We start from the raw sequence: 17,882 nt of genomic DNA on the forward strand, positions 1-17,882 counted from the left end.
ACATCTAGCAACTGGAGCTTTAGCTAGCAACACAATGTGCGACAAACTGCATAGAACAGTGTGAGTACAAGAAAACAATTATTACAATATGATGTGTTAGATTTGCTTAGATGAGAGGGTCCAGCAGTAGATCAGAGGAATAGGTCTGTGTGTTTTAGTTTGGCTTAGCTGTAGGCCTGAGAGTGTGTGTAATTGTGTAGAGGGAAAGGAATTTATTGACACTGGGGGTCTGCTGTCATATAAGGAGACAGGAAGCTACAGTTGGGGGGATGCTGATGCTGATGTTTTTACCTGAATTTAATAAAAGCTCATAATTGTCATAAGTTAGAAGTAGGTTTGCAGGAGACTCTCCACATGCTTATCTGTAAATGTAAGACAACAAGAGGCCAATGGCCCAGTGGATGCAGAGTGGGGGTCTCAGTGCTTGTAATCTGTTAACTCTGTTTTGTATGTTGTGTAGAGGAATTTGGTGTAGCTTGGGAGAGGGGAGATTACTGTTTTGACCGGCAGGAAGTCACAGACACAGAGACACACACAGTGCTTTGACGGTTACACTCACACACCCACATGCACAGTCACTAACGTGCACTCACATAAACACACGGGTACGTGCACATACAGGCACTCACGTGCTCGCACATACATACACAAACACAGAGTTTGCAACACACCATGGGGGTTTTACAGTGGGGTTGCTTCTATAAAACTGGTCGTAACAAACAAAGAAGTGAAGATCTGCAGAGGGACACCGGCCTTGCACATCTCCCCTTCTAGAAGATGCATGCGTAACTGGATGAATAAAGGTTTTGTAAAATGACTACTGAGTCCGGTGCCGTCTCTGGATGCCCGAGGAATAAAAAAGAACAGGGGTGAAACCGGTGCCATTATGGCATTATGGCACCAGTTCTGACATAAACGGTAGTAACCAGACCGAAAAGCAGCGCACATTTCAGTGCTTTTTTTCCCTGAGATGTCATACACTTTGGATTCTAACCAATCATTTTACCTTTCCGAGGATAGTAGGCGGGCCCAGGTACGTACGTTCTTTTAGAGCAGGGCTACAGATTAAAAATGCCCAAGGCGAAGCGGTCAGAAGTCTGGCTGTACTTCACAGCAAAATATGCAAACTCAGCAGCCTGCAACAAGTGCTTTAAGCTGATACTGTGATACTGTCAAAGGAGGTAACACCTCGAATCCAATGAAACGCCGCATAGTGTTTTTTTTAAAAGCCGAGAAATGCGCCGTATTTGATAGCTTGCTGCGAGACCTCACACCGTGCACATCTACTGCCGGTGTGGTGCCTGTTATCGGACCTGGAGTTAGCAACATCTCCCAAAAACCCGAAGAGGAGAGTCCTGGCCCGTAGCCCTGCCAGTGTAGCAGAAATGATGACGGATGATGATGGCAGCAGCAGCCGTTCTTTTCTGCGTGAGTAGCTTAATGTTGTTTGTGTGTAATTTACATTGAGTAGGCTAACCACATTATTACATTAATGCACGTAAGGTGAACTAGCAAAAACAGTCGTAGTTACATGCAGCTGTCTTCTTGTTTGATGGCAGATACTCCCTTCACACTGGCCAAAAAGGTTAAAATGACCAAAGAAAAAGTGGAAAACAGCTAAACATGAGAGGTTTTTGGACAAAGTTTGTTTTTTCCAATGATTAAGCACTGCGTCCAGCCAAGAGTGATACCATAAATCCCCTATAGCTGCAGAAAAGGCTAACATTGTTGTCTTTTTACAAAAAAACAGCTGAACATGGGAGGTTTTTGGACCAATTTTGTGTTCTCCATTCTTTAAGCACCGGTTTGAGCACCGTTTAAGCTCCAGCACCGTTTCAAAAGTACCGGTTTGGTACCAGTGTCGGATAAAACCTAAACGATACCCATCCCTACCTCTACTTGTCAATGGTGGACCATTAAAGGGGTTAAGCCATATATGGGGTGTGAGGGGAGATGACCCTTCTATGAACAGAGATGTTGTTAAAACGGTTGTAACCACGAAGTCACGTATACAGACACACATAGACACACACACACACCTGCACACACACACACACACACACGCATTCACTCACATACTCGCACGTGCATATACACACATGGCCTTAGCTTCTACGACACACCATATGGGGTTTACAGTGGGGGGTTGTGTAACTGTTTTCATTCAGTAAAAGCTGCGAAGGGAAGCTGGGGTTTTGGAGTTGACTGAGGTTGGGTGCAGAACTTGCAACTCTGAGAATCTGACTGGGCTTCCCTTGCACAAGTAAAACCAATTGAGCTCTGATTGTCTTGCTTTGTTCATGGTGATAAGTCTCTGAGTTAGCGAGGCCTGCGAGTGCAAACCTAACAGAAGGGAGTAAAAGTAAAAAGTTGTCAGAAAAATACTCAAGAAATGCAGAGATACCTGAAAATTGGACTTAAGTATAGCAACGGTCCCAAACACAATCCAAGACAAGGGATTTAAGTTGTGGAGGAAGCTTTATTTGCTGAGATGCAGAACTTAAAATGAAGTATAAAAAACACTAAAGGAAACAAACAAAAGCTAAACTAGAAACTAAGACTCTTTCAACTAGGAACTCACAACTTAACATAAACATACTTAGAATAAACAAGGGAACGTGGACCATACATGAACGAGATTCAGGACTTAAATACACACACACAATAACGAGAGGATGGACAGCAGGTGGCAACACAGGGGGAACAAATCCAACATAACAACACAGGGGCAGCAAAATTGAACACAATGAACACAGGATGAAAGACTAATAAAATAAAACAGGAAGTACACAAAATACAACTCATTAAATCACAAAGAACTGAAGACTGACTGAAACAAACTTAATAGAAGATGTAAAAATAACCATGAACCTAAGAAGCACAGAATATTCCAAAAATAAAAAGTATAATGTCCACAAACTAGAAAACACTGGGTTACAGGCACTGACAACAGCATCATGGAAATGATCCTGTTTTCAGGGCTGAACCAACTGTAAGTTAGAATAAAGAGGTTCCACGTGTTTGTTTGTGAAGTGCACTCTGCTGTAGTGGACTTTATCCTCCTGATTCAGTTGTGTCGAAATGTTTTCATACACAGGACCAGGGATGACCTAATGGAGAAAAACAGCATTACATTATATTGCACTTTAAACTTGACTCCTTTTACTATATGATGGCAAAAATGAAATGGCCACTGGAAAGATTAGACAATCTACAACCCTAATCTTTACCTGTTCAATTTGGTCATAACTTGTTGTTGTTGGAGACTGAGCAGAAGTTCTCTTTTTCCTGGTTGAAGTGAATAAACTGAAAATAAGTGACTTCAGAGCAGAGATTGAATGTACTGCTGTGAACCAACACTTACCTAACACACCAGCAGACAGTGAGAAGTATTAAAACCAGCAGAGCTGCAGAAACTCCTGCAGCTGCTGGTGTCCATGTTCCTGTGATACTTTGGACAGTGAGAGTCTTTGGAGCAGAGCTGATATTTTTGTTGCTTTTCACAGCACAGGAGTAGTTTCCTGCATCCTCCCAGCTGACTGGGTCTAGGATCAGATGTTTGTTCTGGTTCTCTCTTGGGGTCAGAGGTCGACTGTTCAAGTACCAAATGTAGTTTGTGTTGTCAGCCAGAGGACAGCTGGTACTGCAGGTCAGTGTGACTCTCTGACCCTTTGTCACCACTGCAGAAGGACTCATCTTCACTCTCAGCTCTGGAAAAGGAACATTGGTCAAAAACAAAAAAACCTCCTGTGTGGCTTAGACACGAAAGATGGTTTCATGACTTTACTACAAAATGATCCTTTAGCCCTGTTCAGCGGTGAAAGGTATTTACCAAAGAAGTGTGCAAATTCAAGGTATTTGTAACTTCAGATTTGTGTAACGTCAATCTAAATCCTCTTACACAAAAGTATTGTACTTATTACTCCACAACATTTTTTCCATTTTGTAAATTAGTGTTTTCTCCATTTTTTTTGACTATGATTTGGAATCATTTTCCTAATAAAATAAAATACCTACATTTTCATATGATTCATACCTATGATTTATTGCACTGAAGGCACTGAAGGCTGATCTAGCCAACAGTAGAGTTGTTAATAACTGTGTAAATCTTATGTAACGGAGTTAAAAATACATCAGAAAAACATGCACTTACCTGTTCTTAATTATTATTTTAAGTGTGAATTTTATCATTTTTTTTATTATATTTTATTTTGAAAACCCAGAAACCGGATCTCACTCTAACGTTTAGAAGCTGCTACGGCTTCTGCTCCTCACAGCGCGCGCTTGCACTGTGAGGGTAAGTTCGGTAATGAAAGGCTCTGGCATTTTTATGGTTTCTGGTGTGAATGTTGTTACATAAGTTGTACATGTCGATGTATATAGGTTCATATTGATATTAGAAAGTTTCTGTGTAACCGAAACAAAGGCTGGTTGCTGTTAAACAGTGTTTCTGCCGTATTTATGCTCTTTGGCAGTAAGCTTTTGTCAGCCCCCTAGTGGTTGCTGCGCATAGCAGGAAATGTGTTTGATTTACTGTTTTTCTGTGCTTTTTGTGATGTTGTTTTACATTGTAGGAGCTACAATTGCTAGTACGATCAGAAGACACCTGTTGAGTGTGTTTTGTGTCTTCTGCAGGTACGTGAGTTTGTTAACAGTCATTTTGTCTGTAAAGCACAAGCAAGTGGAAATGTAATGCGCTACTGTTAATTTGTCCACTAGAGGAAAATGTTTAGCCGGTGATACTTCTGTTATCCTGTTATTTTGTTTTATACGATTGTGAAATGTATTTTATTAGTCATAAGATTTCGTTTTTGTATACAAGTTCAGTGTGGCAGACTGAAAAATGGGAGAAATTATTATTTTCCATCTTTTCTTTATTAAAAAGTTAATTGTAAGTCTGTCGAGACAGCGCGCGCTTGCACTGTGAGGGAGCTACAATTGCTAGTACGATCAGAAGACACCTGTTGAGTGTGTTTTGTGTCTTCTGCAGGAATAAATTGTGAAAAGCCAACCCTTCTGAGCGTCTGTGATTTTTGAAGAGCTGGAAGCGTTACACTGGTGCCGTGACCATTCGGATCTTCAGATCAGCTTGATGCTCATCGCCGTGGCTGCTGTTCTGCTCCCCTGCTGTTCACAAGTTGAATGTGGGTTGTTGTAACCAAGTGAGTTTAGATTTAAAAAAAAAACAAACAAAAAACCCAAAAACAAACAAAAAGGTGAGGGGTGTGATTGAAATAAGACAAGGGTGAAAGTGTCTGTGTTTTGATATACAACGTGTGGTTATACGCTCAAATTATTTGGACATTGTTATTATAAAAAAAAACCTTTTCTTTCCCTCGTTTTGCTGCTATTATACTGTTATTTTTCTTATTTTTATCTCTGTTTTTTTTTTCTCTCCCTAACGGAGTGCACATGCAGTTATTATCTTAAGTGTGTGACGTGACGATGGATAAATTTGTCACTCCAGTACTACCTAAGGGTAGAGGTGCCGGACTAGTTCATGCAGTCGACGCCAGTAATGTCACACAGTTTGGTCCTGTGGGCAGTGACACTGGGCTAGGCCAAAGCCCGAGTTTTATTCCCATCGGTAGGGGTATGGCTGATATGCCCCAGGTTTCCACTCCAATTAGAGACAGTGATGCTGTACACAGTTTTACTGACATGGTTGAGCAAATAGGAGCCCAGATAGGTGAATCCATTGTTACTAAACTGTTGTCAGCTGGTGTTGTGAATCTGACTGGTGACTCTAAGACTCAAACTGAGCAATGTAACAGTACCGCTCGAGATGTACCGCATGTAACTGTTCATGTTAAGCCCAATAGGGAGCTTCAAATTTTTAGGGGTGATGGCACAGACAGATGTTCGGTTCAGGACTGGATTGACATGGCAACAACCTATCTATGGAAGCAAGAGGTCCCCATTCATGGCCAGGCTGATGAAATTATTAGCCACTTAATGGGGAAGGCCAGAGATGTGGTCAGAGTGGCTCTTCGTAGTGACCCAGGTCTTGATGTCAAACAGAAACCTGATCTGATCTTTGGTGTCCTTCGCCATTATTTTAGTGATTCTTCGTCGTGCCTCCCTCTTGCTGACTTCTATGCAACACTCCCTACCAGAGGTGAAAACCCAGTAGATTATTGGATAAGACTGAACAAGGCTGCTGAACTAGCCATAGAGGGGCTACGCAGACAGGGGCAGACAGCGACCCCTTTAACCCATGAAGTAGCATGTATGTTCGTGAAACATTGCCCTGACCCTGAGCTGTCTTATGTCTTCAAGTGCAAGCCTGTCCATGAGTGGACTGCTCGAGACGTACAACAAAGGATTGATGATTATCAAAGGGAGGTGAGAGCTAATGGTAGAGCCAGCGGCGCTGCACAGTTGAAGGGCTGTAATTCTACGATCACTGCCGTGCACCCGAACGCCTCACCTGCAGCTGCTGTGCCGGAGGGATGCTCCCGAAGCTTCTCACCCCCATCCTCAGGTTTTCAGGGGTTGGTGGACTCGTTCCCCACCACTGCTGCAACACGAGAGCCCCTCATCGGAAGTCCGTGTTTCTCCCCTTCGACTGCGGTGAGTCAAAATCTTCAACAGTCAGAGGAAAGGCTCATGGGTCAGATGGTGGATATGTTTCAGGCCATGATGGAGAGAATGCAGCACCACAACACTCAGACACCAAGGAGAGGGGTGTTTAATCAGTTCTCACGAAATAGACGGAGGAGGGAGGATGCCTGCAAAGTCTGCAGTGATCCAAGACATACCACAGCATCACACTGCCTATCTGATAAACTGTGCTTTTCATGCTTTGCTCCTGGCCATGTTCGGTTGTCCTGCCCGGCTAGTATGTCTACCCAGGTCCAGCCGGAGGGAAACTAGCCGACCTGTATTCGGTGGGAGGCAGTGCAGGTCTTACAGGAAACTCCCAAACTGTTGATACCTGTGATGCGGAGTCAGTGTATGAAGAGGCAAGACAAAAATGCAAAGATTCTGAAGTTATTTTTCAAAACGTTCACAAAGTCGGCAATAGTGACAGTCTTTTCTACACTCCGGTCACTTTCGGTGGGCTTTTGAAAATGGGTGGTATGCTGGACAGTGGATCCATGGCCTGCAGCATGAATGAAGCAGCCGAGGTGACGCTGCGTGAGTCTGGACTGATATCTGATCAAGATGTTATCAAAGTGGATGTGACTCTTGTTGGGTGTGGAGGACTACGTGTGAAGCCTAAGTATGCCCTCAATGTGGAGATGGAGGTGTATGGCTGCAGAATGATAGTTCCCATCCTGGTGGTTCAAGGGCAGCTTGATGACCTGATACTGGGGACGAACGTCATAAAGCACATATTACACCAGTCTAAACGTTGTGAGCCCTACTGGAACACGGTCTCCAGTAATTGCTCTAAGACCAACCTTGAGACTGAAAATTTTCTGTCTATGCTTTCTGGTTTGACCCCATGGAAAGATTCGGACGTCCCGGACAGAGTAGGCACGGTTAGGTGTAACTCAGCTGTGTCCCTTGAACCGGGTCGCGAATATCTGGTATGGGGAAAACTACCAAAGAACATCAATGTCTCCCCTGGCAGCACAGTGATGACAGAGCCCTCGTCATCCCGCTCAGCACCCAGAGGGATCTTGGTTGCTAGATTGGTTACTCCCTTGTGGGGTGACAGATGGGTCCCATTGAAACTGATCAATATGTCTGAGCAGCCTGTACATCTGCGACGTAACGCCAAACTAGCAGACGTGTACTCCTGTGTGGCGCTTGAGGACTTTGATGCTTCAGCGCTCCATGAGACAACTCTGGCTAGCAGCCATCAGTCGGCCATGTCGCCACAAGTCACGCCCACCTCCATGAAGGAGAAACTCAAACTTGTTGGGCTTGGTGATGTTGACATAGAGTCCTGTGAGACATCGGGACAGTGTAAAGAGAGGATGGCTGACCTGGTTTTGCAGTACGAGGATGTCTTTTCCCGCCATCATCTCGACTGTGGGGAAGCCAAAAACTTTGTGCATCGCATCCGCCTCTCAGATAACAGACCTTTCAGACTTCCCTACAGGCGTGTGCCCCCGAGTCAGTACCAGAAGCTGAGACAAGTCTTGACTGAGATGGAGGAGAGGGACATCATCAGGAAATCGACCAGTGAGTATGCATCACCATTGGTGCTTGTGTGGAAGAAGAATGGCGATCTACGCATTTGCAATGATTTCCGCTGGCTCAACAAGAGAACCCTGAAGGATGCCCATCCTCTTCCACATCAAGCAGATTGTCTGGCTGCTTTGGGGGGAAACAGCCTGTTCAGTACCATGGACTTGACGTCTGGCTTCTACAACATGACGCTACATGAAGATGACAGGAAATATTCTGCCTTCACCACGCCCATGGGTCTATATGAGTATAATCGGCTGCCGCAGGGTCTGTGCAACAGCCCTGCGAGCTTCATGCGCATGATGACCAGCATCTTTGGTGACCAGAATTATTTGAGCCTGTTGTGTTACCTGGACGATCTCCTAGTGTTTGCTCCAGACGAGGACACTGCCTTGCAGCGCCTGGAAATGGTGTTTGAGAGGCTGCGCGGGCATAACTTGAAGCTGGCTCCCAGAAAGTGCTTCTTCCTGAGGAAATCCGTGAAGTTCCTCGGTCACATCATCGATCAAAATGGGGTATCAACAGACCCATCCAAAGTCGAAGTTATCGCGAGCATGAGGAGCGTGGACCTCATGGACACTGATGGAGTGACTCCTTCCCAACGAAAGGTCAGATCATTTTTGGGGATGATTAATTACTACCAACACTTTGTTCCCATGTACTCTGCTGTTGCCAGACCTCTGTTTGAGCTCCTGAGAGGTGCTGTGAAGAAGGGCAAGGGAACAACTAAGGTGAGGCGGCCATGCAGGAAGTTGAGTGCCTCGGATTGGACATCCAGAGAAGAGGAGGCTTTTGAGAAGCTCAAGAGCTTGATGTTAAATACAGTCGTTTTGGCTCACCCAGACTTCTCTCGCCCCTTCTTGCTGTCGACAGACGCATCACTGGATGGCATTGGAGCAGTGTTGGCTCAAATCCAGGACGGTGGAACTAAGCCCAGACCGATTGCTTTTGCCAGCAAATCCCTGTCTCAGTCTCAAAGAAACTATCCAGCACACAGGTTGGAGTTTCTGGCGTTAAAGTGGTCGGTCTGCGACAAGTTCAGTCATTGGCTCAAAGGTCACAAGTTCACCGTCTGGACTGATAACAACCCCTTGACCCACATTTTAACCAAGCCAAAGCTGGACTGTTGTGAACAACGTTGGGTGGCTAAACTTGCAAGCTATGACTTTGACATTAAATATGTCCCAGGCCGTCAGAACATTGTGGCAGATGCCCTGAGCCGATTGCCTTTTGTGAAGGATAATGTAAGTGGCAGACTGCTGGCTGAGAGATATGCAGAATTCCTTGATGAGGCGAAAGATGTTTCACATGCATCAATCCAGAGGGCGTTTCGGTCGTCCACCGACACCCAAGGCACGCAGAGTCTGAATCCCCTGGTTCTGGCTGAAGATGCTGTCACAGCTGTTTTGCAGTCACATGTTGAGTGGGATGTCGGCCCAAGAGGGAGAGCAATAGAGGCTTTACATCACCTGCCACAGATGGTGTCCCCCGGTCTGGAGGCCTTACCTGCCTATTCAGAGAGAGAACTTAGGGACGCACAGCTGCAGGATGCAGTGCTTTCCCGCGTCGTCCTCTACGTTGAGAGACACAGGAGACCCTCAAGGAGAGAGCGGGTAGGGGACCCGGTCCTTGTTAAAAGATACCTGAGCCACTGGGAGAAGCTGGTCCTCAACAACGGTGTGCTGTACAGAGTCTCCAGAGACCAGATATCAGGTAACAGACGATTGCAGTTCGTGGTTCCTGACTCGTTGAAGGCTGAGGTCATCCGAGGGATCCATGATGATGCCGGTCACCAGGGCCAGTTCAGGAGTTTAGACCTGGCTAGAAAGAGATTTTTCTGGTTGAACCTTGGGCGTGACGTGAGAGACCATGTACGGGGATGCCAGCGCTGTGTAGTCAGTAAGACTATCGAACCAGAGGGGCGTGCTCCTTTGGTCAGCGTGTCCTCGTCCAGACCGTTGGAGTTGGTCTGCATCGACTTTTGGTCGGCTGAGGCCTCACACAACAAGTCCGTCGACGTCTTGGTCATCACAGACCACTTCACTGGCTGGGCACAGGCCTTCCCATGCAAGGACCAGTCAGCTAAACAGGTTGCAAGGCTTCTCTGGGACAGGTACTTCTGTGTATTCGGGTTTCCGGAAAGGATACACAGCGACCAGGGTGCTAATTTTGAGAGCCAATTGATAGGTGAGCTCCTCAGAGTCTCTGGTGTGAAGAAGACACACACGACACCTTACCACCCGATGGGAAACGGCAGTGTGGAGCGCTTCAACCGGACTCTGGGTGGAATGATTCGTGCCCTACCACCAGACTCGAAAGTGGACTGGCCACGTCGGCTACAGACTCTGACGTTCATGTACAACTGCACCGCACATGAGACAACTGGATTTGCACCCTTTTACCTGATGTTTGGTCGCACGCCCCGGTTGCCTGTTGACATTTTGTTCCGCTCTGTCCTGAGCGACCCTGCTGTTACCTGTTATGACAGGTATGTGGTTTCCCTCAGGGAAGATGTGAAGGAAGCAATGGTCATTGCACGCGCCCGAGCTGCGCAGGAGAAGCGTCGTCACTCGCAACTCTATAACAGGAGAGTGAAGGGTTCCAGGATTGAGGTTGGTGACAGAGTCCTGGTTGCTAACAGGAAAGAGAGGGGAAAGAAGAAGGTTGCTGATCGGTGGGAGTCAACGGTCTACACCGTGATCGATGTGAACCATGATACTCACACATTCAAGATCCGTGATTCTGTTTCCGGACGAGAGAGAGTGGTCCACCGGAATCTACTGTTGGTGGCGAATTTCCTGCCCCTGGAGGATGATGCTGGAACCTCGGATCACGTCTCCTCTACGTGGGATGTGAACACGGCGCCTGAAGATGATGATGGGGCTGCGTCTGGGGAGGGGGATTTGAATGCCCCTGCTGTGAGCTGTGTTGGTGCTCATGGTAACCGCTCACCCGATGCCATGGATGGGACAGCTGGCCTGGAGGTTATCTCTGAACCTTTGGACCCTGGAGAGAGGACAGTTGCATGGGTGTCGCAGTTGACGGAGTCCAGCCAGTCTCAGGGAGATGTTACTGATGTTTCAAGCGTGGATTCAGTCTTGCCAGCTGCATCGGGCTTGTCTGTTGAAGTGGACTTTGACCGAACTGGGTCTAGCATGGCGTCCCAGGAGGTCAATATTGCTACGAGCTGTGGGGAGGGTGTACAAGTATGCTCTACTACACCTGACGTAGTGGTGGATGTAGTTGCTCCTGCTCAGTCCCCAATGGTTGACTATAGCCAAACCGGGAATGGTTCCCAGATCAGAACCAGACTTGGGCGACTTGTCAAACCTGTGAATAGACTGATCCAGACAATGTCAAATCAAGTCGTGGTTCGTGACAGGTTTGATGTGAAGTCAGTTTGTAAGTCCTTGATCCCGTCCTTCTCTGACTAAATGTTCTGTTTATATGCCTACCTGAGTGATGTGATTTGTACTTGCTGTTATGTACTCTACATTTTTGTTTTTGTTTTTTTTTTTTCTTTCTGTTGAGCCATGGTACACACCTTGTAAGGGGTTATTAGTAGGGTGTATTTCGGGCACCCTGCTGCCAGTTGCTGGGTTGGGAGGTTAGTGCTGCTCCCATCCCACTTCATCCTTAGGGATACGTTTAGTTGGTGTCTGTGATTTTTGACCTCTGTTTGGTTGGTGCGTACCAGTGTGAGTACCTGAGGCTCAAATTTGATAAAATTCAGTGGGGGTGAGTGTAACGGAGTTAAAAATACATCAGAAAAACATGCACTTACCTGTTCTTAATTATTATTTTAAGTGTGAATTTTATCATTTTTTTTATTATATTTTATTTTGAAAACCCAGAAACCGGATCTCACTCTAACGTTTAGAAGCTGCTACGGCTTCCGCTCCTCACAGCGCGCGCTTGCACTGTGAGGGTAAGTTCGGTAATGAAAGGCTCTGGCATTTTTATGGTTTCTGGTGTGAATGTTGTTACATAAGTTGTACATGTCGATGTATATAGGTTCATATTGATATTAGAAAGTTTCTGTGTAACCGAAACAAAGGCTGGTTGCTGTTAAACAGTGTTTCTGCCGTATTTATGCTCTTTGGCAGTAAGCTTTTGTCAGCCCCCTAGTGGTTGCTGCGCATAGCAGGAAATGTGTTTGATTTACTGTTTTTCTGTGCTTTTTGTGATGTTGTTTTACATTGTAGGAGCTACAATTGCTAGTACGATCAGAAGACACCTGTTGAGTGTGTTTTGTGTCTTCTGCAGGTACGTGAGTTTGTTAACAGTCATTTTGTCTGTAAAGCACAAGCAAGTGGAAATGTAATGCGCTACTGTTAATTTGTCCACTAGAGGAAAATGTTTAGCCGGTGATACTTCTGTTATCCTGTTATTTTGTTTTATACGATTGTGAAATGTATTTTATTAGTCATAAGATTTCGTTTTTGTATACAAGTTCAGTGTGGCAGACTGAAAAATGGGAGAAATTATTATTTTCCATCTTTTCTTTATTAAAAAGTTAATTGTAAGTCTGTCGAGACAGCGCGCGCTTGCACTGTGAGGGAGCTACAATTGCTAGTACGATCAGAAGACACCTGTTGAGTGTGTTTTGTGTCTTCTGCAGGAATAAATTGTGAAAAGCCAACCCTTCTGAGCGTCTGTGATTTTTGAAGAGCTGGAAGCGTTACACTTACACAAGCACAACAATAAAAATGCTACATATACCTTCATGCATTTTTTACAGAAGGAAAAAAACTTGAAGGATGTGAAGCCTAAAACCCTTCTACATTACATGTAACAGTTATTTTTAGAGTCAGAATCAGGCAGTTTGTCTGAGTCCTTTTAAAGTCGACTATTCAGAGATACATTGATCTGACAGAATGCCAACATTTGAAATGGTGATCTTACAGATAGAGTTTTATTACTGTAGATTAATCTAATCAACAGTATATAATTAAAGTAGTTAAAATGAACTGATCCTTAAACAGCCACAGCTGCAAATCAAACACATGAATGTATCGATACACTTTTTTTTTCATCAGAAAGCTGAAATCAATTTCTTGTTTAGGGGTTTTGTGGGCCTACAGATTGACAACCTGTAAATAGCACTGATAGATACAATGAATTTACCTAAGATTTACCTGTAACAATCAAAAAGACTCCAGGCAGATCAGACTGTGTCCATCCTTCATGATCTTTGTTGAATCTGAATGTGTATCCTCCTGAGTCATTCTTCTTCAGGTTGTTGATGGTCAGGATGTGTTGGTTCTTCATGTTGTCCTGATACTCCACACGACCTGCAGCCTCAATCAGCTCTTCAACTTCCACTTTATCTTTTCTCCATTTTTTACTCCATTTAAACTCTGGCTTCTTATTATCAGGATGTAAGTATTCACATGTGATGTTCACTGAAGATCCTTCCAGAGCACAGATTCTCCTGCTGACATAATTCCTAATTCGGCAGTTTTTACCCTGAACACCTTAAATATAGATGGAAGATTTTAGTTTAAATGGCAGAAGTTAGAAGTTATTTAAATGGCCTGTATGCTGACATTTGTATTTATAGTTAACTAGAAGAAAAAAAATGACTTCTTTATTACTCACAGAGTTCTGCAGAGTGAAGGTACTTATGCTTTTTGACAGCACAAGAGAACTTGTATGTTGAATTGTTGTGAGTTAAACATTGTTGATTCTTGTAGTTTCTGATTGCGTTTTTGCAGCTCATGTAGGCAGTTTGAGGGTCAAACAGCTTGCAGGTGGTGTTACAGGTCAGTATGACACTATCTGATGTGTAATTCGTCCTTTGAACATGAACCTCTGAAAGATAATAAATACAGTTTTCATCAGTAACCGTAACATAATGTTTATAATTCTAATTTTGTTTTTAGGACGCTAATAGATTTTTTAACAAAGGTCATATTTAGCTTAATTTTTTATAAGGAAAATGACATTGAACAAATACATATTAGAGGTTTGATGGAAGATATTTGATAATTTGTTTAAACTTTACCTCGGGGATATGTGATTCTCCCGTTAGCATAGGTCACACTGAAGCAGGTTTCTGTGATGGAATCTGAAACAAAGAAATAATATTAATTAAAATGATTCACTGTATGACCCATTGTGTTTGTTTTGTTGAACAATACTCATCATGACTCACCCACAGAGACTTGAGGGGCTCTGAGATCCTCGTAGCCTTTGACAGCACAGGAGTATGTGACTGCTTCCTCACTGCTGAGCAGCTCTTGGTACCAGGGAGACCAGTCCTCATAGAGAAACTCTCTGTTCTTGTACCAGATGTAGGCTGCAGGCTTTTCAGTCAGAGGACAGCTGCTGCTGCACATCAGTGTTACTGTCTGTCCCTCTGTGGCAGGAATCACCTTTACCTGCAGCTCTGAGAGGATGATGGAGAACAACTTTTACAATGATGTCATTTGTAAAGTTATTAATGAGTAAAAGTCACTGTACCTGCAACAACTTGAAGAGTAATTCTATTGAGCCAACAGCGTCCTGGTCTGTCTGTAGTCTTCATACAGCAGTAAGTGTTTGCATCACTCTCTCTTAGATCATTGATGGTTAAAGTTGAGTTTTTCTCATCAGACATGTTGTACGTTACACGTTGTCCATCCACATAGATCTCACTCACTGATCCATTTAAGTGTATAGTGAACCATTTGCTGCGTGAAGTCAGATGTTGATGTGAGCAGTGCAGATCCACTGATGAACCTTTGAGAGCACAGATCCTGGTTTCTCCTCCATTAACACCTTTAATAGAAACTTTCATTAGTGAACAGATACATTATTTCTGTTACTGTCTGTTTTTATATCATGAATTTTTAAATAATGTTATAACTGCACTGTAAGAAATAACTTGAGTATTTTAAGTTATAGACAGCCATGAAGTCTCTACTTATATAATTTATAATATAATTATAATAATATAATTTTTTTTATTCATGTTTAACGACTCCTAAATAATTACTCACATCTTAGATGCAAACCACAAAATGAACACAGTATCAGACACCCATCATTTGTTATTGTTGTAGCTTTTACATGTAAAGTTGAGAGAATAAATACAACAGCTCGAATATTAAAAAGACAATCTAAGTGCATCAGCTAACAGGACAGTTTCGTATTTAGCTGTCTAACACATCGAACACCAAAACACGACTTCTTTCTCTCATTTTAGTCTGTTCTGTTCATCATATTATAAATGATGTGTTCTTTGAGTTGCTTTTGCAAGAGCAGGAAGCTGCAGTGGTTAAAGTGTTGTTTGTGTCTGGTTTATAATGCTAACACCTCTGCGGTGAAACAGAATCTCCTGGCTGAAGATCAGCGATCAACATGAACAGCTGTGATGATGAAGACCTTACTCTGCTGTGAACCCTACAACCCCAATCAGAAGTAATTGGAATCACAAACAGCTTTCACATTCACACAGTCTGTGTGTTCTAAAAAAACCCACAAACAATGACATAGGATAGGAATTTTATAAGGTGGCCCTGAGAGGTCAGATGCACTGCAACTTGGAAAAAAGAAAATTAAACAAAAAGCTGCAAAAACATGCAAAACACAATGGAATTGTTGTTGGTGAGACAACAATATGATTTCCTGCATCTTTTTGTGTCTCACAACATCAACAAATACTCATCTTCTTATGAGCATGTCTCAGTGCAAGCCTTTGTATCAGCAATCTTTAAGCAGCTGTTCCGTCACATTTTATATTTATTATTTTATATTATTTATTTTTTATTACACAGAAAGATGTAATAAAAAAAGATCGCCTACAAATAGAAATGCATGTGTAAAGAAGAAACAGAACAGCTTCAACACAATATAATAAAAAATGCACAGGTACATAAATCAACAATATTCTTATGGGGTGTGAATGTGTGTATCTTTGTCACAAAATGTACTTGAAAATGACGTGGGATGCCACAATAACCATGAGACAGAGGCAAACGGAGATGGATCCGGGAGAACCGGGCCATCTGCAGCCCTGTAGAGCAGCGGTCCCAAAAGTTTTTTGCGCTACCTGTTTAATGTCAGATGATATTTTCACGGATCGGCCTTAAAGGTGTTGCGGATAAATACAACAAAATACAATGATACAACCAAGACAAAAACTGTGTTATTTTGTAAATATAATAATAAATGTGAATTCACTGTGTAATTGTGTAACTTTATCAGCAGCATCCTCCTGAAATGCACCAAAAACATTGAGAGTAACATCCCCCTCTCTGCCCCTTAATGCTCTCAAAATAAGACACACAACTACAACACGGGAAAAGACCCAGGTAAGCCAATTTAACAATAAAAATCCTGAAAACCATAAATTTCACACCTGAGCCTCAACTCTCGTGGCCAGCTACCAAACGACTCACGGACTGGTACTGGTCTTTTGCCCGGGGGTTGGGGGCCACTGTCGTAAGGGTTTGAGTTCAAGAGGACCAGATGGACAATAGGAAACTGTCTCTGTCATAGGCCGCCCCTGGGCTCCAGGTGCCAAGAACTGCCAGTTTGCCTGCACACGCATACCAGCTCAAGATCAGGTTATGTGTTCAACAAGGGTTACGGTGGAGATCTGACATTGTACTAAGACAGCCACCTCTGTGATACTGACTGCACTTTAATCTTAACACACCTCATAATAATTATCTCAGTCTGGGGATTGTTGTTCCAGTAATGATGTTATACTTCCTATACTATCAACATATTCATACTGTGAGCTGACAGGAGACCATTTTTGATCTTTTTATATGTTGAAACACAACAGAAGATTCATTATCAAATGTGTGCAGATTTAAGTTTATACGTCTTTCTACTCTGTGCCAGTCATTTAATGATGATATAATTCTACCATAAAAGATTATAATCTTGCACTTCCGTACTCTTCAAGAGCTCATCAAAGCTAAAACGCTAAGACCTGTAAGGAGGAAGGAGAAGAAAGAGTCATTCTTACCTGAGAGACACAGAATGAAACCCAAAAACAAAAATCCAGCTTCTGCCAAGATCATGGCTGCTGTAGATTTCAGATTCTGGTCAGAAAGTTGGTTCTGACATACACGGTAGTAACCAGACTGAAAAGCAGCGCACATTTTGGTGCTTTATTTCCGTGCTTTTTTTTCCTGAGATGTCATACACTTTGAATTCTAGCCAATCATTTTACCTTTCCGGGGATAGTAGGCGGGCCCAGGTACGTACATTATTTTAGAGCAGAGCTACAGGAAAGGTTGAAAACAGAACTGACAGTTATGAACATCACTACATCTAAAAATAAACTGTATGAAGGTTTAACACCTTTTAATCACTTCCTCCATCACCATGAGTTTTAAAAGGAATTGTGTAGTGCAGTATTTTTTTCTCTGTATGTTTTTCATCACCTTACTTAAAAAAAAAAACCAAACAAAATACCCCCCAAACATTTTTAATGTTTTTAGTGTGGAAAAAAAATGTCATTCTACATTTCTACATTGATATGGACTGGGTAATGTGTTAGAAATGAAAGGACGCCACTACTCTGATCAACTAATGAGCAACCAACAGAGGGCAGAATTCAAACACACCCTGAAAATCAAAGTGGAAATATGATACAGCAGGCTTCTTTGCCAAAATTTTGTTTTTGTAAATAAAAATGATACTTAGTAGTTTGTACTGCCCCACATGCTTTTATGCATGCCTGACAACATCAGCACATCCTCCTGAAGTCACGACAGATGCTGTCCTAGGGGTCAGGCGAG

The 17,882-nt window shown here is 43.3% G+C and overlaps 1 protein-coding gene across 1 annotated transcript; it reads right to left on the reverse strand.

Annotated features, from left to right (window-relative positions):
• Window positions 1–2,975: 2,975 nt before the first annotated feature.
• Window positions 2,976–17,159, reverse strand: LOC148102460 (B-cell receptor CD22-like). The gene is made up of 9 exons (XM_087841559.1): window positions 17,105–17,159; window positions 14,608–14,904; window positions 14,300–14,533; window positions 14,150–14,212; window positions 13,744–13,956; window positions 13,281–13,619; window positions 3,365–3,710; window positions 3,231–3,288; window positions 2,976–3,110 (listed from the first exon to the last, which is right to left on the reverse strand). Exons 1-9 carry the CDS (start codon window positions 17,157–17,159, stop codon window positions 2,976–2,978), a joined length of 1,740 nt encoding a protein of 579 aa, XP_087697685.1.
• Window positions 17,160–17,882: the final 723 nt, after the last annotated feature.

Source organism: Neolamprologus brichardi, chromosome 6 (assembly GCF_056152115.1).
Source record: "Neolamprologus brichardi isolate AB-2024 chromosome 6, ASM5615211v1, whole genome shotgun sequence".
NCBI classification, from domain to species: Eukaryota; Metazoa; Chordata; class Actinopteri; order Cichliformes; family Cichlidae; genus Neolamprologus; species Neolamprologus brichardi.